Source organism: Ipomoea triloba, chromosome 4 (assembly GCF_003576645.1).
Source record: "Ipomoea triloba cultivar NCNSP0323 chromosome 4, ASM357664v1".
NCBI classification, from domain to species: domain Eukaryota; kingdom Viridiplantae; phylum Streptophyta; class Magnoliopsida; order Solanales; family Convolvulaceae; genus Ipomoea; species Ipomoea triloba.
Genome location: NC_044919.1, coordinates 1,023,785 through 1,047,335, shown reverse-complemented (window position 1 = coordinate 1,047,335; position 23,551 = coordinate 1,023,785). Strand labels below are relative to the sequence as shown.

Below are 23,551 nucleotides of genomic sequence, written 5' to 3'. Positions count from 1 at the left end.
GAACTCCTGGTCCATGGTATAACTATTGTCAAATTACGTGGACCAAAATTTTCAAGTATTTGAGGTGAAAAAATGCGAATAATTTTTTTTTTTTAATTTTAGACAGGGAAAAAATTCAATTCATGTAATTTTATCCTTTATTGACAACTGATTGTTAAATAATAATATATTTCAACATTAATTTTTAATAGTAAAATCAGTCACTTTAGTATGGAGTAATATATTGTTTTTAGTATATCAGAGGATTAAAAAAATCGTAAGTAGAATAGATAAATTAAGAAACTGATTGTAACAAGTATTTTTGTACAAAGTGTGGACGCACACCGCACAAAACTATAGCGTGCACCTATTAATATGTAAAAGTGCAACCATAATCCTATTTTACAGGTTCTTCTTTTAAGATTTTCAGCATCTATTATATTCACCATTGCAAGACTAAAATAAATTCAACGAATCTCTGACTTTACGGTTGAATTAATAACTAATTTATCAATTACCTCAAAGTGTTAGATTTTTCATTTCTACTATTAAATGACATTGTAGAATTTCTTTTTAATATATATACTAATATACTCCGTAATCAAAGTGGCAATCGGAACAGTATACTGGGGACCAAATTAGGTGTACCTTCCAATTTCCATGACTGCGATGAACAATTGCTATTACACTAATGAATGCTGGATTACGATGGGCAACAAGAGTCGAGCCAATAGACTTGGAAAAATTCTCAGCTGCATCGAACACGCTGCTATAAATGTCCCACGCTTTAGGCAAAGTTTACAATGTCAGTCGACACCGATACCTTTTATATCAGGTATAATTCAAAAAAAAAAAAAAATACAATAAGAATATTGTGAACAATAAAGTTCTTATCACTCCTAATATAAACCTTAAAATTTCTTGTATTTTTTTTTAATTGTACTCGGTGTGATTGATGTCTTAAAAAATGTTATGGATTATGTCTCAATTCTTGTTTTCAAAAAAAAAAAAAATGTCTCAATTCTTTAAGTTTTTGTTTAGTACACTCGCCAGGGCCAAATGTCGGTGTGCTGTCACCGCTGAGGTTCAGACCTTGATCTTTTTTTTAAATACTGCCTACTGAACCATTGAATTAAGTCTCTAGACTTCTTTAGTACACTTTAGCATATTAATAGTATCTGCTCAATAATATATGAGGTCTTCAAGTTAGTTAATAGTTATAGTAAATGCAAAAGCAGAATATACAAAATTTTCTCTGCCTTGTCCCTACTCCAGACAGTATTGAATTTTAGGTTTTAATACAAATGAGTTTTGCCGCAGCAAACGGGACTCCATGAGCTGGATATATTCAACTTGACAGATCTTGGCATTGATTACTGCTCCATTGCTACCATGCATGTCCTTTCCGGGAAATCCGATAAAAGTAGAACGATATAAAGAAAAATAAACGCGTTGCTAGTATGTATGTCCCTTTCAGATATCCGACAAAATTAGAATAATATAAAGAAGATTAACACGATTTAATAGACAAATTCAAAAATAATGCACTGCTAGTATGTAAGTCTTTTCAAGATATCCGACAAAATTAGAAGATAAACACGATATAATAGACAAATCCAAAAAATAATGCATTGCTAGTATGCAGGTCCCTTCTAAGGTATCCGATAAAAGTAAAACGATATAGAGAAAATTAGCACGTTCTAGTATGCATGTCCCTTTCGGAATAATGAAAACAATATAGAGAAGATAGTACAATCTAATAGACAAATCAAGAAATGGTGCATTGTTGGTATGCATGTGCATGTCCCTTCTAAAGTGTCTGATAAAATTAGAACGATACAGAGAAGATTTGCATGAGCTAATGGACGAATAGAGAAATGGTGCATTTGCTATTGTCTACTGTGACAATGCTTTTATAAGGATATACTAATATGAATTACAAAGGTATTTCTGTATTTGTACACTTCACCTTCATTCTATATCATTTAGGTTTGAGTAAGTTATAATGGAACAACATAAAAGAATTGGTTTGAACATGTTTTCGAGACTTCCATGGGTAGGGGGAACAATCCGAAGCAGAAAGGAAGAAGCAGTACATGTCAGCTGGATATGGAAGATGGCGTCCAGAGTTTCTTTGTCGCTACCAGGATTTTCTCAGCTCCATGTGACCCGGGTTCGTCCTCATGAACGCTTGCTGTCCATCTTACAACTCGGGCAATTCGTTCTACACTTTCTATCACATGGGGTGAATCCCGAATCACAACAGTTCCTTGTGGCCGTAACATTCTATCGATCTCCACCATCAAATCAACAAGGTTACACCTGCAAAAGTGAGAGAGATATAAACACCTATGGCACCATAAGGTTTTTTTACATGGCACGTGTCTTCTTGGTGTTTCTATTATTCAAGGGTGGGGTGAAGCAGTGAGGTGCTGTGAAAGTAGTTGATACAATATTGAATATTATGAGTTGGCCAGAAGAATAGCGCTGATAACAAATGGACTAAAGAGAAAAAGGCGGCCACATCTAGGAGCTAATGATCATAGAAACTTAAGGTGAACATGGATGCCTAGTTCTTGGACTATTAAAAGTTCAAAGCCACCCAGCAGCAACTTGCTAGAATCGGATGCCTAGTTCTTGCTATTTGATCAGTCATTTCTCTAACCAGATAGTATCCAGAAAACTGGGAGCAAGAATGTCAAGGATTCAACCACTCAGAGTAATACTAAGAATACTGAAAAAATTTTATCACACCAAGTATGGTTTCTGCAAACCCGGTTTGAAGTTCAAGATCTTCTATTAATCAACATATAACTTCAAAAGGCAATAACTACTGCATATTGCAAGAAAATGGTTTTCCAGATGAACATGTCACCATTCTGTTGAATTGATGGATACAAAGGATAACTTGTCACACTAGATTATTTAACTTATGGATTCCTAAGATGACACTGGACTAAACTTGAAATTTTCAAAGATAGTCTGAGGAAATATTATATTCTGAGAAGTTGACTAGAAATCCATGAACACAGTTAAAATGATTGTACATACCTGCTCTTGCCAAAACTAGGATCCTTTGTAAGAGACTGAATAGCAGATACATGAATTAGATCATAACTCCGAGGGTAAGTAGAGAAAGGTTCACACCTAACATGAAAAAACATATTATATTAAGAGGACTTAATATAATATTAAGAACGCTTTATGTTAAGAGGACTTCAAAAGTTCAAGAGTGAATTACCAATTATGGTAAACCCCAATAAGGCCTCTATCATAGATGACATCAAGTGTCCAAGTCTTACGAGCAGGAATTACATTCATCACCCAAACAGGATCTGAAGATAATGCTGCAGCAAAGCCTCCCAAAAACGCATTCATGTCCATGACATTTCGTATGGCTGGAGTTCCTAGTTTCAAGTTCAATGTGTTCTTATAGTATGCCACTCTCCTTGCCCATCTTCTATTGTCAGCTTCAAAAACATCCAATCCATATTTTAATGCAGTGGCCCTTGAAGAAGCTTTTGTCAGCCTCTTTGGCCATATTGGAATTTTCCCAATAGCATAATTTCCTTTCACAGAAGATGTCTTGCTGACACATTTTTTAAGCTTGACGTACCTGCCAATTTATTTCAGATGTTCGAACACAACCAGTAAATTCAAGCTTCCATCAGCTATGTAATTATCAAGGCGAAGGATTTAAGAGTGTATCCTAAAGAACAGTAAATAAACAAGAACATGTACCATGCGACACTTGGTTCATCAGAGTCATCACACAATTCAAGCCCAAATTCATTTTGGTTTGGAAGACATGAATCCCCATTAGGCTTCTTCCAGATGGCAGTGTTACCATCCACGGCAATCAGCTCATAACACAATGATCTGGCCGCAGCTTGGAGATCCGCCCATTCCTTATCTTGTTTAGCCCACTGTACAGGAGGACCAGAAATGACAAGGTAGGCTCCTGGTCGTAGTAACCGATCAACTTCAACAAAGTATGTTGCATCTGCAATGTGATATTCTTGTGTTACAACCAGCAGCAGCAGTAGTAGTAAGATGATTGCACATCGAGAATGATCAGAGAAACAAAAAACTTACTATGTGCTGTAAAAGGAATCGAGCATTGATAACAATGCACCAAATCAAATGAAAAAGCAGAAAATGGAAGTCTGTAATTCCCTAGTGTAGCAGCAAATGCCGGTACTCCTCGTTCTAAAGCAAATTGTATATGTTGTTTGCTCGAATCTTTTGGAGCAAAAGAAAGGGTTAGCATGTCTTCAGCAAGTAGGAAACCACCAAAGCTCCCAACCTATGGTCAGAAAGAGCAATACAGTTTCAGATATAGTCAAACCGATGATCTCAAAGAATCAAGTGAATTCATACCCCAGATCCCATATCAAGAACTGTCCTCAGAACTCCACCAGCCATGGGAATATATTGCTTGAGTTTCTCAATATACTGCTTTGCTCCATCTGGGAACATAGCGCCACCATCAGAAAAGGTAATGTATGAACCTTCTTTTTTCATCAATCCTCGAAAGACTTTCCTGTTGGCTATTTTATTATAAGGCACATTGTCATGCCATATCTGCGAAGTAAACACTACAACTTCAATCCCTAAATTTGACAAACAAAAAGGATCATTTGGAAGTTCATTAAAACTTGAGGAACAAATCACTAAAGATACTTGCTTAAGTTGCTTTACTTCATAAATTTAAGGATCACAGGCCAAGATTAAATCTGGAATCTAATATTATTGCAGATCAGGGAAACAAATTGAGACAGCTCAGCTAACTAGAATTCTGAACTGACCATCTACACCGACAAAATATAGAACTCTGAATTGAGAAACTCCACCGACAAAAATGACATCTAACTCATTTGAGATACACTATGCAATAATGCAAATATGCAATGCATCTTTCAAGCCAAAATTGAAGATCACATAAGTAGTAAATTTGTAAGTTGCATATGTAAGCTTGGCATAAGAACAAACACCTTGTGCAAACTCTCCGGCCACTGAACGGGGAGTCGGTATCCCTCAGGCAGGGGAATCAAGCAGAGCGGGGAGTCTTCATGTACGGGGCAATGACTTCCCTTGATGGTCCTAGGGTCCTCGCAGGGCAGGAAGTCGGAAAAATCGGCCGGACAGACCTCGATCGGGGCGGGCTCGTGCCCCGCCTCTATGAGCGCCGCGAGGCGCCTGCGCTGCTGCGCGCCCTCCGATGAGCCGAGCAGCGTCTGCCGCCCCGACGCCGCGAGGGAATCTCCCAGCGGCGTTAATAGGAGGAGGAAGAAAACGAAGACGGCGGCGAATATCGCCGCCGACACCAAGTCCAGTAGCCGCCATCGCCGCTGCTTCCGCTTCGACGAATGTATACTCAAATGACCCATTCCACATTCACATGCACTCTGCTCAAGATCCGATCATGTACAAACGCAAATTCTGTGTATATAATATGCCCCAATTGGAAGATCTGAGCTTATAGAGTAGAAGTTAAGCAAAGAAACACACACCTTTTAGAAGTTTGTGTGTGTTCGAACTGTAGTTGTATACAAGAGTTTAATAAATGAGTGGAAATGGCAAGTTGAAAGATTACTATTGATAAATATTTGTCCAAACTTTTGACCTTTTTCATTCCTTTCTTATTCAACTCTTTGTACACATTCTTCTCCTTTTAGTCTGTCTAAAATCTAAGATCTTTCATAAATAGGTCCAAGAGTGAAGATTTCTAATTCTAAGTCTTTTTTTTTTTACAGTATTTGTTCATAGCTACTCTACTTATATCCCATTATCTCAATATCTATTCATAATTTCTCTCCCGTTCTACTTGTATCTCAGTATCCGTTCACTTATATCCCATGACGTATTTGTTCATAATCACTTCGTACCAGACCACTAGGTCACAAGATCATTAGTATATATATATTAACTTTATTATAAGAAAATTAACGCTCAAGAATAAACATTTCTATTAGTTTTTTTTTTTACTTTTAAATTATGAATATTAGAGATCATGAAATTTTCGAACTTTGATTTTAGTTTTTTTTTTTTTTTGGGTTACATTAACTTGAAATGTGCCTTGAACCAAACATTAACTACCTTAAAGAGCTCAATAAATCAATAATGTAAGCACTGTGTGCTATAGCAGAGAGGGAGCAAGGAACAGCACAAAAGTGATAAGTCAGATATCCAAATAGAATAACAGGATGGTGTATAAACTGGACATGACTACATAGGATAACACACAAGCTCCGGCACAATGATTTGTTATATGAACAAGAACAGTGATACTATGCGCCCACCAAAACAACAAATCCTTCAGGATTAAAGACCACCATAATGCTAAGCGAATATGTCGATTACTCTAATCTGGCGTTCTCATGCCTGGATTTTTTTTTCGATAAATTGGTGATTATATGTTTCCATGTTTCCTTGATGATCTGGCATTGTACTCGTGCTTCAGAAGGTTGGCTCTCAAAAGCATGGCTCTCACGTCTCGATCAAATTCACCACCGGTCTGCAGAACCCTTTGGAAGGTTGCATTTCTCTGATCTGCATGCCGTGCATAAAGGATCTTGTTGTGGGAATCAATTCGAGCCTGCATGAAATTGTTGTGATTCTTGAGTAGATAGAAAATAAGAGCAACAATAGAATAGCTAAGGTTGAATTGGTCAACAAATCTATTGGCTATGGGGGAATGTGCATATTACAAGCCTGTTATTACCTGTATCTGGTTGTCTGTAATTAAGGATTCAAGTTCCTTCTCTAACCCTGTAACAGTTGTCTTAAACGCATTGGCCATCATGTTCAGATCAACAGAGACAAAGGGATGCGTGTACTGTATGAGAGCTTTGTTACGGATTTGATTATACAGTGTCTCGACATGGTCATGTAAATGGATGTCGAGCAATAGGTTCGCTTTCAGGTTTCCTAAGTACTCAAGACATGAAGCATAATGACTGCATTTACAAATAAAAAAGGAACCCACATTAGAAACCAAGTATAACAGCAATTCATCCTTGGTGAGACAGATACAGAGAAAGACATTGAGGATTCAATTTAACAAGTCAGCTTACCTTGTGTAGAAATCTTGGATAAGTTCCCGCACCTCAGGTACCAACTCTAAAAAATTCCTGAAGTTAATGTTGTCTATAACTTTGCTCTGCCAGACAAATCACATGGTTACCGAGTTGAATCACAATCCAAGAAGGATAAGCTAAATCAGCATAGTTGTCCATAAAGTAAAGAGAAAATAAAAGAGTATATTTGCCTTCAGTTCCACTCGGTCAAAACTTGCAAGTGCACAAAGGCCACCATATGTCGCAACATCTTGGGGTGCAATTACTTCCGTGTAATTATTCGCTAAGTCTTGGCCAACCTCCAAAAACTGAGAATGACAGGAAACAATGTTAAATAAATATATAAAAACAGCCTAAAATAATGAAAAATAATTGTCCACCATTCAGTTTCTAATTGATAGCTATTACAAGCCTGATTGGCCTGGCTTACTTTGGAGCTTATCTATTCAGAAAAGCCAAAGTTGGGCAAAACATCAATTGTCAAGAAAAGACTTTTTAAGGAAGATGTGATGAAAGCCCTCTTACAACAGAAAAGCCTCAAACTGAGGCTCTTGAAATAAGCTATTTTCTAATAAGCTTGAATGATTTAATTAATTACACTTCTGACATTCCAAATATCTCCCGACAACTAAACAATTTTACCTTCCAACTTAGCCTTTTTAATGAAGATAAGATGAAAGCCCTCCTGTAAGAGAAAGGGCTCAAACTGAGGCTTTTAAATAAACTATTTCCTAATAAGATTGAATGATTTAATGAGACTTCTGAAATTCCAAATGTCTCGTTGCAGCCTAACACTTTTAATTTCTAACTTAATAAATTTATGTATTTTGTTGTTACACAATCACTAATACAAAAGTTAAGTATCCAAACAACCTATCTATTATAAAAGTAACTTTCTACATTAACTCAATCAAGCATATTGAAATTTTTTTCAAAAAGTTCTTTTTAAAAAACTGCTATCAACATCTATCCCTTCAGAGAATTTCTTGTTGGGCTAAACATGCTCTACATCCATTCATACTTCTATATCACAGAGAGAAGAAGACATATGGGCTTAGCTCTGCCCACTCAACATTACATGTTTAGCTATGCCCCAGGAGAGTTAATTCCAGGGGTAATTCCCTTTACACCCTGCTCTTTCTGTTCAAATTAGGTGCAAGAGGTGAAGGGGGTGAAACCAACAAGTTAAACAAGTCCTCTATAATTCATTATGTTGCTGAATTGATAATCAATATCATCTTTACATTGGAAGTTGGTGAGTGTTTCCAAATGCAAGTAAGAAAGTAAAGTCACCAAACTTATGGAAATAATATATGCTTAGAAAAAAGATCAGTCAACAAGGGGAAATATAAAGCATACCTTCCGAGCAGCGAGCTTATACTTTTTGGCCTCTAAGTGTGCCAATCCTGCAGCGCAACGAAGTTTAGCAGTGGTAATAGGGTCTAAGGCATCTTGGCTTTGTTCCGCTTTGCTAACATAGCTTGTAACATGTGTGAATTGACCCATCTCAATGCTAACTAGAATTGCATTCAAGCACATATGGATTATATGCTTTGCTGTTGTGCAATAATCCCGTGTACGAACATAATTCTTGAAAGCTTCACCAAGCTGACCGTGGGCATAATAAAAATCTCCAAAATCATTGTATCCCATCCTTATGCTCTCTTTGATCAAATTTGTCTGTAAGGACAGTATGAGAGAACTTCAATATGAGAACTGTAGTTTAGATGTCAATTGACAACCACAATACATCAAATAGTACTTATTGGAAGTTACTATGAAATAGACAACATAACATGCAGTCATGCACTAATCCTAGTATACAACCAAAAAAGCTCTTCCTACTTCCTAGTTCCCAGCTTTCAATGAAATTTTCACAAAATCAAAGAAAAAGACATTCAAGTGCAAAGTCTGGAACTATATAAACACAAACAAACAACCAAAGAGATCAAGGGACAATGCTTTTGATGTTGATTCCACACCAGTTAACCATGACATTGCTTTATTTTTTCAACCAAAAACATAATATTCTGAACTCATTACAGCTTGCACGAGTTCTCAGTAGCACAGATAGCAAATTCAATCACATTATCAGGATTATAAGGGGGAGAGGACACCGTACCCTATAAGCATTGAGCTCATTTTCGAGCTTCTCCTTCCTTTGCTCTGCTCGGCGATCTACTGAATCAGTCCAAGCAGCGTCCGGCCCGTAATTAGGTCCCAAACGTCCGTTAATCTTCTGAACAACCTCTCGGAACAACTGCGTGTTCTCTCCCTTCTTAATCTCATCATACGCCATCCTTAAAGCCTCCAACTGCATCGAAGCGTTGTTGCATCTATCAGCGATGAAGAGCAGCCGCATGATTTTGGTTCGGCCACTGTATAGGGCATCGTACGCCTCGATGTCGAGCTGTTCGCCGCTTATAATCGGCCGGTGGCGACTAGAGTCGTCGACGCCGCCGTTCGAGTGGATCTCTTCCATCATCGATCCGAACTGATCGTCTTCAGCTTCCATGAAGTTTAATCAAACAGATTTCGACTAGGGCTCAACTCGCGGTTTTGAACCGACCAATCATTCACTCCATCTCTCTGCTTTATATTTTAAGTGGAATGCTATAATGTTATATTCTCCTTCAATATTTCATAGATATTGGGTGCTCATATAGTCATATACTCCGTATAATGTAATATATATTCATAATTTCTTTCTTCATTTTTTTTTCGATTCAAACAGGAATATCATTACAGTACATAGTAATTGACGATAGCTCATAAATTGATCTCATTGTTAATTAAAAAAAAATTACTTTGACAATTATATTATATATCATAGTATGAGTCAATTGTATGATATTTTACTGAGTTGAATTTGGATTTATTGTCAAGTAATGCTACACACTTTTCTTGTACGGAGTACTTCATTTTCTATGTGAGATTATCTAATTGCAATCTTTATCCATACTAAATGGATACGAGTTCACCTTGCAATGTGAACTCGGATCTATGACATAACTATTGTCAATCCGTGGCCGCAATACAATCATTATTTCATTAACATGGCCTACACATTTGTGTGAATCATAAATAAAAAGTACATTTTAATATACTAAAAGTACATTATTTGTGATAAGGAATATACCTCGAGTATACCGTCCTACGAAGACTATATGTATGCCTAACGTATTATACAACGTACTATACGGTATTAGCATTTAAAAGGGACCCTAACCCTTCAGTAAAAGGGGACTTTGGGCCATTTGGGGCCCCTCTCTCCTGCTCTCTAAAAGAGCCAAGAGCATGGTTCTCTCTTTTCTCTCTAGAGATTCTTCAAAGACCATCAATAAAGAAGAGGAATTGAGGGCTAATCTTTTGATTGACACGATACTTAACATATATTTCTATATACACGATACATGTGGAGAATTTATCCTTATCAATTTGAAAGTACATTATATATATATATATATATATATATAATCAAATCATGTATATTTAGTACACAAATAATATATTTTTAATATATTCAAAATATATATTACATTCATGATTTACATAACTATGTGGAATTGTGGACCATATTCAACATAATAATTTGCCCGCAATATAAAGCAAGAGAACTACAAGGCCCCAATATAATATCACGGCCCAAATTCTCAAAAAAAAAATTATCACGGCCCAAAAGTGCAGCCCAAAAACAACATATCCTCCTAAAATATGAAATTCCAAGCTAAAGTCTCGCCTTGGTAATGCTATCATAACCATGGGTTGTTATGCAGCGGACCTGTGTTTAAACTCACATACACTATATTCTACATTCACATACACTATACTCTGCATTCACAATTTGTAAACTTCATATTCACACATTACAGGATTATATATTTAGTAACTATACTCTACATTCACATACACTATACTCTACATTCACAATTTGTAAACTCCACATTCACACATTCAAAACTCTATATTCGCAGGTCCTATACTCCACATTCACAACTTGAGAACTCCACATTCACACATTACAGGGCTACAAGTTGTTAAAACTTCTTAACTCTATTACAGATTCACACATGAATAACTCTACATTCACGATTTCTATACTCCATATTCACAATTTGAAACCTCAACATTCACACATTTCTAGGCAACTCTACATTCACACAATCATAAATCTACATTCATGATTTCTATACTCTACATTCACACTTTGAAACCTCTACATTCACACATTTTTGGACAACTCTATATTCAGCAATATGTTTACTAAAAAAAACAAAAACAAAAACAACGTAGTTTTGGACCCAGGTCCACCTTGCAAGGTGGACCTGGTCCACAGCATAATTTGCCCATAGCCATTGTTTCATGACTTCCTCTTACAAATAGTATCCGTCCAATTAAGCGGCTCCGATCCGATATAATTAAAGAAATTGTGGGACATAAGTGTTGAGCATTCTTTTCAAAATAAAAAATGTTAGAGAATATAATATATAAATGTGCAATCCAACTATCAGTTTATGTTTATGCCACATAATTTAAAAAAAAGATTATGATTCACGTATAATTGACCCGCACGCGTGAGTTGGTGTGTTGAACATACAATATATAAATATAAATGTGCAATTCAATTATCAACTTATACTTTTAGTTGAGATAGAATACATACTTTAATTATAAGCTCATATATCAGGATCCCAAGCCAAACATTCCATCCCCATATTTGTGAACTTTTCTATTGGCCAACTGATATTTTAGGACGAAAAACTTAAAATAGACGTTTGATAATATATATTTGAGAGAATACATGAAGACATTTTGAATTGCATGTGCTATTAGCTTGCTTATCAAACACCACCTACATATGGTTTTTGGCTTTATTAATGAACTTTCATTCTATTGAAATCTCATTTTTAATGTACAGTAAGTTTATTTTTAAATAATAAATTTTAAAATAAATTTGTAATATAATAAAAATTAGTGTTAAAAATGAACATTTAATGTAATAAAAATAAACTTTATATAAGTGATCTATGGTATAATGATCCCAATGAGATAATGGATCTTGTACACAAAAACAAAGAAAATTTATTCTTTTCATTTTTAAGTAATAAAACAAGTGTAGGATGTGTTTTCAAAAAAAAAAACAAGTGTAGGATGCAATATTGTAATGCTCACTTTTCGTCTCTAAACTATAATATAATTCTAAATTTCATAACTTCTATAACAAAAGTATTTTGCATGTTTAGTACTAGGGTGGAATGTGAATGATTATTAATAGTTAAGGAAGATTGATGATGAAGGAGATCGGATGAAATCCTTATTTTATTATAAATAATAAAATGCATGAGCTTTGCAATTAAGGGATAATCAAAACTATAGTAATATTATAAAAATCTGTCAACCAAATAATAACAATGACTTTAATACCAATTTCGGGTAGTTAAACTTGTAAATAATTATTCAATCAGTTATTCATGGAATACTCCTAACCATCTTTTTTTTTTTGTGCAGATTTGCAGATCACAAATTTGTGAACATTTTGGTTGGTATGTAATTATTTTTTGACTTTATTGCGTTGCATGCATGAGAGCTTTGAATTTCAAATTGGTTTTTACAGGTTGATGGGATAAAGAGAAGGAAAGCCCATATACATACAGTATATCATTTTCCATTTCAATATAAGGTTGGCAGAATGAGAGTATTAAGCAGGGGAGCAGGGCCTACATCAGGCTATCCTAGTAGCAAGAAACGCGTAAGTGATGCGCCTCAGGCCGTTTATTTCTAGTGACTCAGTTCACTCTGCTTCATAGCTTTTTTTTGGTGCAGAAATGCAGATCACAATTATATGAATGTTTTGGTTGGTATGTAATTATTTTTTGACTTTATTGCGTTGCATATGCATGCGAGCTTTGAATTCTTCAAATTGGTTTTTGCAGGTTGACGGGATAAAGAGAAGGAAAGCCCATATTTTACTTACTCAGAAAAGGAAAAGGAGGAAATCGAGTTTGTGCTTTACCGAATCAACTCTGCAAAAAGGTTTGACCCATGCAAAACTAAGGTAAATTAAAACAATCTCTCTTTTTGAAAAAAAGAAAGAAAAAGCAACAATGATTAATACATTAAGATCTCAATGTCGACACGGACAAACAAATATCAAATATTGGTTAGCAGGTATATAATGGCGCTTATATTGATATATATTTGTTAATTAAAAAAATCTCTTAAAAGTTTAATAAAGCACGTGATTAACAGACTTGAGAGTCTTTGCAAGTTCATCACGGACATGTTCTAATGGGTGTTTCAAGAAAAATAGTTGTGAATAGTTGATAAAAATTTTAATTTATAAAGTATATCCCTTGAGTAAATTAAATAGAAAATACTAAAAGTAATGCATTTGATGTTCTATAGGGTATAGCTTGTATTGCGAACAGAGTTGTTGACAGAGCATATCTTTTTTCATTAATTGTATTTGATCTCTTGCATCTTTTATCTAACTTTTTTTAAAGCATATCTGTCGTAGGCCGTAGCATCCTCTTCATAAGACTACATTCCCTCTTTTGTACCATAATACCAAAATAACCAACAGCTTTGAATTTAATGATTAAAATGTAATCTTTTTCTTTATATAATGTTTGGTTGGATGGATCAATATAATGTTTTATTTTTCTCTAACTTCTTCAAAAAAAAAATTAATTATTGGATTAGTACCTTTTTGTATATAATAATTTGTATTTATGTACTCTAATATACCCCTCATCCCTCATTGTATCAGGCATCTAGAACAGAGATCCAAAAGATCACAGCTAAAATCATCCAATATCACATACAAACATCCAAAGGACACGTGTTAGCCTATAGCATTCATAGTACCACTGTCAACGTACCACCACAACCGACTCACGATGCCACCCCAAATCCGTGTCTGACATCCGTATCCTCCAACGGTTGCCGATCGCCGATCGCCTGTAAAAATTGAAATGGACTGCTGCTATTGAGTTCAGTGAGTCTACACTCTAAATTTTTACTTAGGAAAAAAGCAATTCCGTCTTAAACCTTTTATTCCCATTAAATGGGCGACATAGAGCGTTTATTTCCTTCTTCACTCTTTCTGCTTCACGGCTATATATTAGCTCCCTCCCCACTGTTTAAAAAAACACTCTCTCTGCTTCTTCACTTTCAAAAAACTCTATCAGCAATGTCTCCTCCCAAAACTACCTAAGCTCTAGTTTTCATTGTCGTGATAGGACTTATAAATGTAATAGCCGTTTCCCTCTTTTTCTGGAGTCCAAGAAAATTCTACCGTGGAATGAGCGTAATGTCCATCTTTCTATGGACGGCATTCTGGGGAGCAGGGGCATATTTCGAGTCTTTTGAGTATGGTAAGGCTATTACTGTACTTAACCATTTAGGGATGAGTTCCTGTGTAGCATTGTATTGGTTGAGCCAGTATTTTTATAGGCCTAGTACACCGGTTACAATCGAATGTGTTATTTGGGTGGGCACCTTTTTTATTAGTATCTGTGAGGGTTTTCTTGTATGGGGTAATGATGCATCTAGCCATGAATTTCAAAAAATTGATAGATGAGTTGTACTCTTGTATGCTTCTATGAGTTTTCTAGAAAATGGTTTAGCTAGATATTTTGAAGTTCAAATTATCGTTGAAGATACAAGCAAGCCTGGTTATGTGAGGAATATGGAAAAAGTCTTCAGAGACTTTATATTTGGTTACATGGAATCGTACAGTAAGTGGGGTGATAGACAAGAGCTAGTCCACAGCTCTGGTCGTCCCAGGTCTAGGCCTGCTTCAAGCTCAATGGCTATGGCTGCTTCAAGCTCTGTGACTTTTCGTACAAGCCAGAGTAGCGGCTCCTTACCTAGTCAGAGCGCTAGAGATTACCAACAATCAGGTTATAGCTTTTATCGCCCACAGAACTTCCATAAGAATTATTCCAGATTTGTGAAAGAAGCAAATGTTATAGCAGGAATAATAAATGAGGAGGAGTCAAACCCCTAAGGAAGAAGGTGTGAAAGTCGCCTGCATGAAGTGGTTACTGTATTTCTTTGGTTGTGATGCAGTTTAACATTTATTTTTGTTTTGTTTTTTTTTTTTTTTTTTTTTTAAGTATGCTGTCTTATGTTTTTTAGCTATCTTCTACTTTGTAATGCAAGTTTGTTTAATGAAATTTTAAGTTTTTTATATTGCATATGTTTATAAATTATAGCACCATTTTTTTAAATATCAAAATTAAGTGAAGAATCATATATATATATATATATATATATACATACTAGTATTGTCCCGTGCGATGCACGATTAAATATTAAATATTTTCTTGTAATTAATATTAAAATGTGAGTGTGGCTGGCTTTAAGCTGAGGCTCATTCCAAATAAATCTCCCAACAGAGCTGAGCAGCTCCGAATAAATTAAATCGTAAATTCCACTCAGAAATTGAGCAATATAATATGGTATAGTGTGCTCCTCATATTAGATCATCAAGTCCAGGCGTCCAGCCATCAAGCAAGCAAGAGTCCCATTCCATTAACTGTAGCAGTTTGTTATGTCATCGACATGGGCAGTTTGTTATGTCATCGACATGGGTTCACCTCACCTTACAAGATCGACCCAAATTCATGTTCATAATTTTAAAATTTTATGTTCATAATTTTTGAAATTTATATTTACAATTTTTGAGCTCTATATTAACAATTACAAAACTTCACAACTTTCAATAGTATAACACAATTTTTGAATCTATATAATAAAAATGTGAATATAAAATTCAAAAGTTGTGAATATTGAGTAATGTAATTTTGTATATTGAGATTTAAAATTGTGAATATAAAGTTCTAAAATTGGGAATATAGAATTTTAAATGGTAAACATAGAGTTTTTAAATTGTGAACACTTAAGGTCCGGGTCCATCTTGGGTGGACTCAAGTCATGTAGAGTTTGTTATACATGGAAGGTGTATCTTGGGTGGACAAGTCATGTAGAGTTTGTTATACATGGAAGGTGTACCTAATTTGTATTTGAATTATAATTATGAACGGGTGTACCTGATTTGTATTAGAATTGTGAACTTCTAGAATATAAATTGTATTTTTAAGTCAAAACACATAATAATATAATGTTGTAAAAGAGAATTTGTGAATACATAATAGCTGTAGAAGAGAAGTTGTGTATACAATACATGGTCTTACATATATGTTATGTGTGTTCGTAGTATACAAACAAATTGTGAATTTTTAAAACAATACATGATCTATATATTGACTAAATGGCCAAAGACCTTGTGGTCAAGTAGCATCCGGTGTCCCGATTAACACTCTCACATGATGGGAGTGTGTTCGAGACTTCGAGCCTCAAAAAAATATATATTGACTAAATGAACAAATGCATTCCTGGATCGGAATTAAATCCTTAAATAGGTAAGGATACACATACACTTATCTAATTCAAATCAAATGCCTGAGTAGCAAATTAATTAAAGCAAAAAACGTAACTAATGATGAGACGATCCACGGCATATGCATGCATAAGAATTAAGATGAAGATGAAGATGGCGGCCATTGTTTCATAACTTCCTCATACAAATAGCATCCATCTAAGCGGCCCAAGTCCTGTGTAAAGAAATTGTGGGACATAAGCTCATTAAAGGCTGGCCTCTTCTCAGGATCCCAAGACAAACATTTCATCACCATATCTGTGAATGTTTCAGAAAACGAACAATAATCCTCATTATCATTATCATTTAAGGAAGGGGATGGACAATTTGTCAATGATTCTTCATCATGTGGGGACGAGGAGCAAAGTGGCACCACTAATTCATCGCCATCCCCGGCGGCATTTGATGATGAGAAAGGTTGCAATAAATACTTGAACGGCGTCTTAAACATGTTGTTGTTAGCCTCCTGATCATGTTTTTCTTGTTTGTAATTATTCGAATTTTTAGCCGGAATTGGAATTGGAATTGGAAGTTCCCTATTGTGATGTATGTGATTGATGATGGCCTCCAAGGCGTTTCGATTTGGGAGTTTGAGTCCACCAAAAGCCAATTCCAGTGCTGTGATCCCAAAGAGCCAAATGTCAGCTTTGTCTGAGTAGGCTTGCTTTCCATTTCCATTATACACTTCTGGCGCAGCAGCCCAATTGGACATGGAAGCCACAGGCAAATATGCCGCCCTGTTTTCCATTTCATCATCCTCATCATCATCATAAACCGTGGCTGCAAACCCCAAATTGATTTCATCGTTGTCTTCAAACTGTAAATCAACATCGTACATGTCATAGAATATTTGGCCGAGGTAAACATGGCCAGCGTTAATATCTGTGTGGAAAATGGATTGTGTATGAAGAAAACCGAGAGCGTCCAGAACTGATCTCAGAGCACTAAGCATAAGATCTTCGGGAAAGCCTCGTGGAAATGCCTTTTTCATCACGGTTCTGAGAGAATGACCGGGAAAAGGCATGACAATGCACAACTTCCCAGATGGTTTATCCATGAAATAAGCCTTCATCCTCAACAGATTCTTGTGATGACGCTTGCCTTCCATAGCCGCCATGTTTCTTCTCACTTCTTCCCGTGCTTTTAAGATTGATCCTCCATTATTCTCATCAACTGCCTTCACAACATAAAATGTTTCGGAAACGCTGGTTATCGAATATCTTCGAAAACCTTTAGAAACATCAAACATTTCAGTTGAAAACAAAGCTGCTTTGAAGACCTGCAGCTCATGGGAAGATGATGATAATGATCCAGAGCCGATGGGGTTTAGGGTTATGTAGGTGTCTATTACTGTTTTCATGGTACACACTAATACACAATTCCTAAACATCATGGAATCTTGCTCATCATCATCAACAATAATTTTGTCATAAATGGCTTCACATCTCACAACACTCCCGGCGAAACCTGGCAGACGAAAGCTGTAGGACATGAATATGGCGTCAGTTGCAATTGGATGATGAGGAGTAGGATCATTATTCATCTCTTCTCTTTTAATATATTCTACATGCAAATCGAATAAATGGTTATGAATGGCTAAGGCTATATATATATTCTTAAATTCTGATATGCCGGATCGGAGCAACTAACACTACTCCGTTACGTTGAATTAGTCAGTCTATAATTTGGTGATATGGTACACATTCAAAAAACCTCCCGAGCGATATTATCTCTCTATATAACGATCTATCTGGAACTTAGTTATATGTATACGCCGGCCTTTTTCCCGGTAAGATCTATCATGCATCTATCATCCTAATCCTATACTAGCTAGTAAGCTAAGTGGATCGGAGCTAGCAAAGATCGATATGATACCGTCAAGCCTTTTCTCGATAGCCCAGGATGCACCTGTATTCGCCAGGATGCACCTTCACAAAAATAAAGATGATGATGAGTTAATAAATGCAGCTCCAAAAATTGATGTCAGCTTCTTCCCCATGCCCAATAGCCTTCTCCACCGTCCTGATGATGATGATAATGATGATTTGCCGCCGAAACAGGCGGCGGTTATGGTGGTTAAGAATACAGAAATCCACACTTATTTGGTGTTCGACCACAAACCCATTGGCTCTTCGAGTGGTATGGTGGTTTACAGAGCGGTTTGGCAGTTAACCACCACGAAATTGGTGTTGAACCGATCTGTTGCTCTAAAGGTAGCTGATAATCCAGACTCCATAGCCAAGTTGAGGGGAGAAGTGACAAGAAGCTTGGGTGTTAAAGGCCAACATAGAAATCTGTTGCGATTCAAGACATGTTTCATGGACGAACAATCCGGGAAATTCTGCGTCGTCATGCCTCTCACTCATGGCTCCTTCCGAACCATAATGACCCACAAAAACCACTGGTTTTCGCAAGGCGGCTTTCCTAAGCGTCACGTCCTCGTTATTCTCAGATCGCTTCTCCGTACCCTCACTTTTCTTCACACGCAGCACATCTTTCACGGCGATATCAGCGCCGCTCACATTTACCTCTGCAACTCTTCCCACCCTCTCTATTACCACTGCTCCCATATAGCCTTGGGTTTCGCAGCCACCATTTATGAGGTAGCTGCAAAATGGGTGGCGGCACCAGAAATCTATTATGCCAATCAACCCTACTCTGAAAAGGCTGACATTTGGCTAGTGGGAATTACTGCTCTCGAGTTGGCTTACGGTGGTGACCTCCTCCTCAAACTTAAAAACCGAAACGCCTTGGAGGCAATGATCAAGGAGATACATGACAATAAGAAGCTTCCCACTAATATTAATATTTATCACCAGATGAAAAAGACTAGTATTCATACAATACTAAAGAAGGAAGTGGGAGAAGATGAACTGATGAACAAGTTGAAGTTTTACATCAAAAAATGGGTGCCATTTCGGTCGTCCTTGCCTGGGATTGCCGGAACCTTTGCTGAGATTGTGGTGCAATGTTTAGATTGGGATCCTAAAAACAGGCCAACTGCTCATATGCTTCTCTACCACCCTTGCTTCAATGGCTGGCCCTACGCCAGTGAGTCTGATGTTTATAATTTTGTGATGAGCAATAAGCCAATAACTAACAACAAAACATGATGGCGACAATTTTTAATTTTGCCCTTATCAAATTAAACACCTATATATATATGGTTTTTTTTTGCTTTATTCAATCTCGTCCTCAACTCTTGTTTTTATGCTATATTGGACTATCAGATAATTAAGTATAACAATCACTAGCCATAATGTGAGACTAACCTCTCAAAGTAATATAACCTAACCATTCTTACCTATCAACAATTCAGGTGAATTCCACCTTGTCACACAAGTACAACTTAATTAATAAGTTGAATTTGCACCACCATCTACTTACCCATATATTATATTTTATGCTACGTACTCTTTTTTGACATACTATTTTTTTAAATATTGTTATTAACTAGTTAGCGTTAAATTAAATTAAGCTAATAAAGGTTGAATAATTCAAATATAAACTTTATATGTCTTTGTACCACTTCACAAAACATATAATACCTTTGTAAATTTTTTTTTGACAACAATTATACCTTTGTAATTAAGTTGTATTAGTTTTAATTTAAAGTTGTAATTTTCAAAGTTACAAATCACGCCATCCGCACTTTGCGTACTCATAAACGTTTGTTAATAATATAACAACATTATTAATAAACATAGTTAGTTGAATTAGTGAGCCTAAATGACATTAGACTTGAACCAACTAATGAGTGCCTTGCTTAAGAATCAAGGTTGTCTTGGTAATGCCATCCACTCGATAAATTCGATATCATCCTACCTTGTTACAACATCATATCCTCAAACACATTTAACACTAAAATATCTAAAATTTCCACAAAATGTCATATTAAAATAAATATTTTTAGCATATTCTTATATCAACATTTATTCATCTTCAACCTATATATTACATCAAATACTAAATGAATTTGGTACTTCATCTGACATATTTCCTCCATTATCACCGCTGGGGTTTGTTCCTATGCCCACCTGCATTTAAAATGGTAACAGAGGTGACATATTAGTTGACAATTTCAATCCTCCTTTAACTTTATTGCAATTAGAATAAATAAAATAAATATTAAGGCATTTAGAACAATTCATTGAGAACTTACGTGTTAAGTAACTTGCTTAAATATAATTAGAGGAAATTTTTAAAATGTTCTTCTAACTATTGTTTTTTTCTAATATTGGTCCATTGATTAAATTATAACTATTAAAAGTGTATTATTAATTAGTATGAATTGTGAGATTTATTACTTTTATTAATTATGAAATTATAAATATTAAATTGTACAAGTTTTGATTGCGGTTGTGATATATATATATATATATATATATATATATATATGAGCCGGTTTTGGATCTAAATTGATAAATAGATGTAACATATTTTAAAAAAGAAATACATACGACGTCGGTCAATAGCAAAATCGAAGTCAGAAACTATTTAAAAAAAATTAATATACAACGTCGGTTAATAGCAAAATCGAAGTCGGAAACTATTTAAAAAAAAAACTAATATACAACGTCGGTTATTCATAAATAGCCAACGTTGTAAAGTTATTTTTTAAAAGAATCAATATTATACGATGTCGGTTATTGTAATAACCAATGTTTTAGGTTTACTATACAACGTCTCTTTTATTAATGTCACTTTTTAACCGACATTAAAAGGATCTAGAAAATCGACGTTAAAAGACATGTGTGTACTAGTGATTTTTTATAAATACCAAATTAAATGCTCGGTATGGGGGGTGTTTGGCAATTTATTTATAACTACACTTGTTTGTGAACCTCTGACCTTACGTCATAAACTGAGTTTAATCCCTTAAATCAACAAGCAGATTAATAGGGCCTAAAGTTGGGAAGCTAATCATTATTCAATGGACTATATGATCTACACGCGAACCGGAAAATTAATTAAATGCCGGTCCCCGGGGGTGGGGTAGTTTAATTCGAATGTGTACCATATATGCATATTCAATCCGCATATCACGAGGAGATAAATTACATAGACTAATTCAACGGATTGTTAGTTGCTCCTATCCTATCCGTTTGAATAAATTACATAGACTAATTCAACGGATTGTTAGTTGCTCCTATCCTATCCGTTTGATAGACTAATTCAACGGATTGTTAGTTGCTCCTATCCTATCCGTTTGATAAACACTTCACCCAGTCCATTAAATTTTCTTCATACTATAATTTCTTGAATGATATATATCTATCTATCTATCGTCTCAGCAAGCATAGCTATAACCATTATATATATATATTTATTCTCCATCCGGAATATAATATAATGGAACATTATTTAAAAAATGATGAAGACGAGGAGAAAGAGACTAATAATAATAATAATAATAATCATCCCAATGCAACTGACGCCATATTCATGTCCTACAGCTTTCGTCTGCCAGGTTTCGCCGGGAGAGTTGTGAGATGTGAAGCCATTTATGACAAAACTATTGTTGATGATGATGAGCAAGATTCCATGATGTTTAGGAATTATGTATTAATCAGTGACATGGAAACAGATATAGACACCTACATAACCCTAAACCCCATCGGCTCTGGATCATCATCATCATCATCATCATCTTCCCATTATAGAGATAGTAAGTGAATGATTTATTATGGGAAAGAAGACAGCTTAAATAGCCTGCATACAACAGCTTCTAAGCTAATAATATGGAGACTAATTCTAACAAAGCCAGACAAATTAAAGCCTAACCACACAAATAAAACTAAACAACTTGAACTAATCTACATTACTCCTTTACACCCATGAGCTGCAGGTCTTCAAAGCAGCTTTGTTTTCAACTACAATGTTTGATGTGTCTAAAGGTTTTCGAAGAGATTCGATAACCAGCGCTTCCGAAACATTTTATGTTGTGAAGGCAGTTGATGAGAATAATGGAGGATCAATCTTAAAAGCACGGGAAGAAGTGAGAAGAAACATGGCGGCTATGGAAGGCGAGCGTCATCACAAGAATCTGTTGCGGATGAAAGCTTATTTCATGGATAAACCATCTGGGAAGTTGTGCATTGTCATGCCTTTTCCCGGTCACTCTCTCAGAACCGTAATGAAAAAGGCATTTCCTGGAGGCTTTCCCGAGGATCTTATGCTTAGTGCTCTTAGATCAGTTCTGGACGCTCTCGGTTTTCTTCATACACAATCCATTTTCCACACGGATATCAACGCTGGCCATGTTTACCTCGGCCAAATATTCTGTGACATTTACGATGTTGATTTACAATTTGAATACAACTATGAAATCAATTTGGGATTTGCAGCCACGGTTTATGATGACGATGATGTTGATGAAATGGGAAACACGGCTCCATATTTGCCTGTGGCTTCCATGTCCAATTGGGCTGCTGCGCCAGAAGTGTATAATGGAAATGGAAAGCAAGCCTACTCAGACAAGGCTGACATTTGGCTCTTTGGGATCACAGCTCTGGAATTGGCTTTTGGTGGACTCAAACTCCCAAATCGAAACGCCTTGGAGGCTATCATCGATGACATACATCACAACAAGAAACTTCCAATTCCGGGCAAAAATTCGAATAATTACAAACAAGAAAAACATGATGATCAGGGGGCTAACAACAACATGTTTAAGATGGCGTTCAAGTATTTATTGCAACCTTTCTCATCATCAAATGCCGCCGGGGATGGCGATGAATTACTGGTGCCACTTTGCTCCTTGTCCCCATATGATGAAGAATCATTGACAAATTGCCCATCCTCTTCCTCAAATGATAATGAGGATTATTGTTCGTTTTCAGAAACATTCACAGATATGGTGATGAAATGTTTGGCTTGGGATTCTGAGAAGAGGCCAAGCTTTAATGAGCTTATGTCCCACAATTTCTTTACACAGGACCGGGACCGCTTAGATGGATACTATTTGTATGAGGAAGTTATGAAACAATGGCCGTCATCTTCATGTTCATCTTAATTCTTATGCATGCATATGCAATGGATCGTCTCA

At 35.8% G+C, this 23,551-nt stretch overlaps 4 protein-coding genes across 4 annotated transcripts; 2 read left to right on the top strand and 2 right to left on the bottom strand.

Annotated features, from left to right (window-relative positions):
* Positions 1-1,741: 1,741 nt before the first annotated feature.
* On the bottom strand, positions 1,742-5,599 carry LOC116017236 (probable methyltransferase PMT13). Its single transcript, XM_031257777.1, has 7 exons — positions 4,974-5,599; positions 4,360-4,563; positions 4,075-4,285; positions 3,721-3,982; positions 3,221-3,595; positions 3,031-3,126; positions 1,742-2,301 (listed from the first exon to the last, which is right to left on the bottom strand). Exons 1-7 carry the CDS (start codon positions 5,367-5,369, stop codon positions 2,079-2,081), a joined length of 1,767 nt encoding a protein of 588 aa, XP_031113637.1. The 5' UTR covers positions 5,370-5,599; the 3' UTR covers positions 1,742-2,078.
* Positions 5,600-6,133: 534 nt separating this feature from the next.
* LOC116017868 (COP9 signalosome complex subunit 1-like) lies at positions 6,134-9,674 on the bottom strand. Its single transcript, XM_031258520.1, has 6 exons — positions 9,181-9,674; positions 8,418-8,738; positions 7,250-7,366; positions 7,056-7,141; positions 6,704-6,938; positions 6,134-6,577 (listed from the first exon to the last, which is right to left on the bottom strand). Exons 1-6 carry the CDS (start codon positions 9,571-9,573, stop codon positions 6,392-6,394), a joined length of 1,338 nt encoding a protein of 445 aa, XP_031114380.1. The 5' UTR covers positions 9,574-9,674; the 3' UTR covers positions 6,134-6,391.
* An 8,697-nt stretch (positions 9,675-18,371) lies between these two features.
* Positions 18,372-19,616, top strand: LOC116017587 (putative serine/threonine-protein kinase STE20-like). Its single transcript, XM_031258193.1, has one exon. The coding sequence runs from the start codon at positions 18,372-18,374 to the stop codon at positions 19,614-19,616; it is 1,245 nt and encodes a 414-aa protein (XP_031114053.1).
* Positions 19,617-21,948: 2,332 nt separating this feature from the next.
* LOC116017581 (serine/threonine-protein kinase BLUS1-like) lies at positions 21,949-23,518 on the top strand. Its single transcript, XM_031258187.1, has 3 exons — positions 21,949-22,171; positions 22,401-23,136; positions 23,338-23,518. Exons 1-3 carry the CDS (start codon positions 21,949-21,951, stop codon positions 23,516-23,518), a joined length of 1,140 nt encoding a protein of 379 aa, XP_031114047.1.
* Positions 23,519-23,551: the final 33 nt, after the last annotated feature.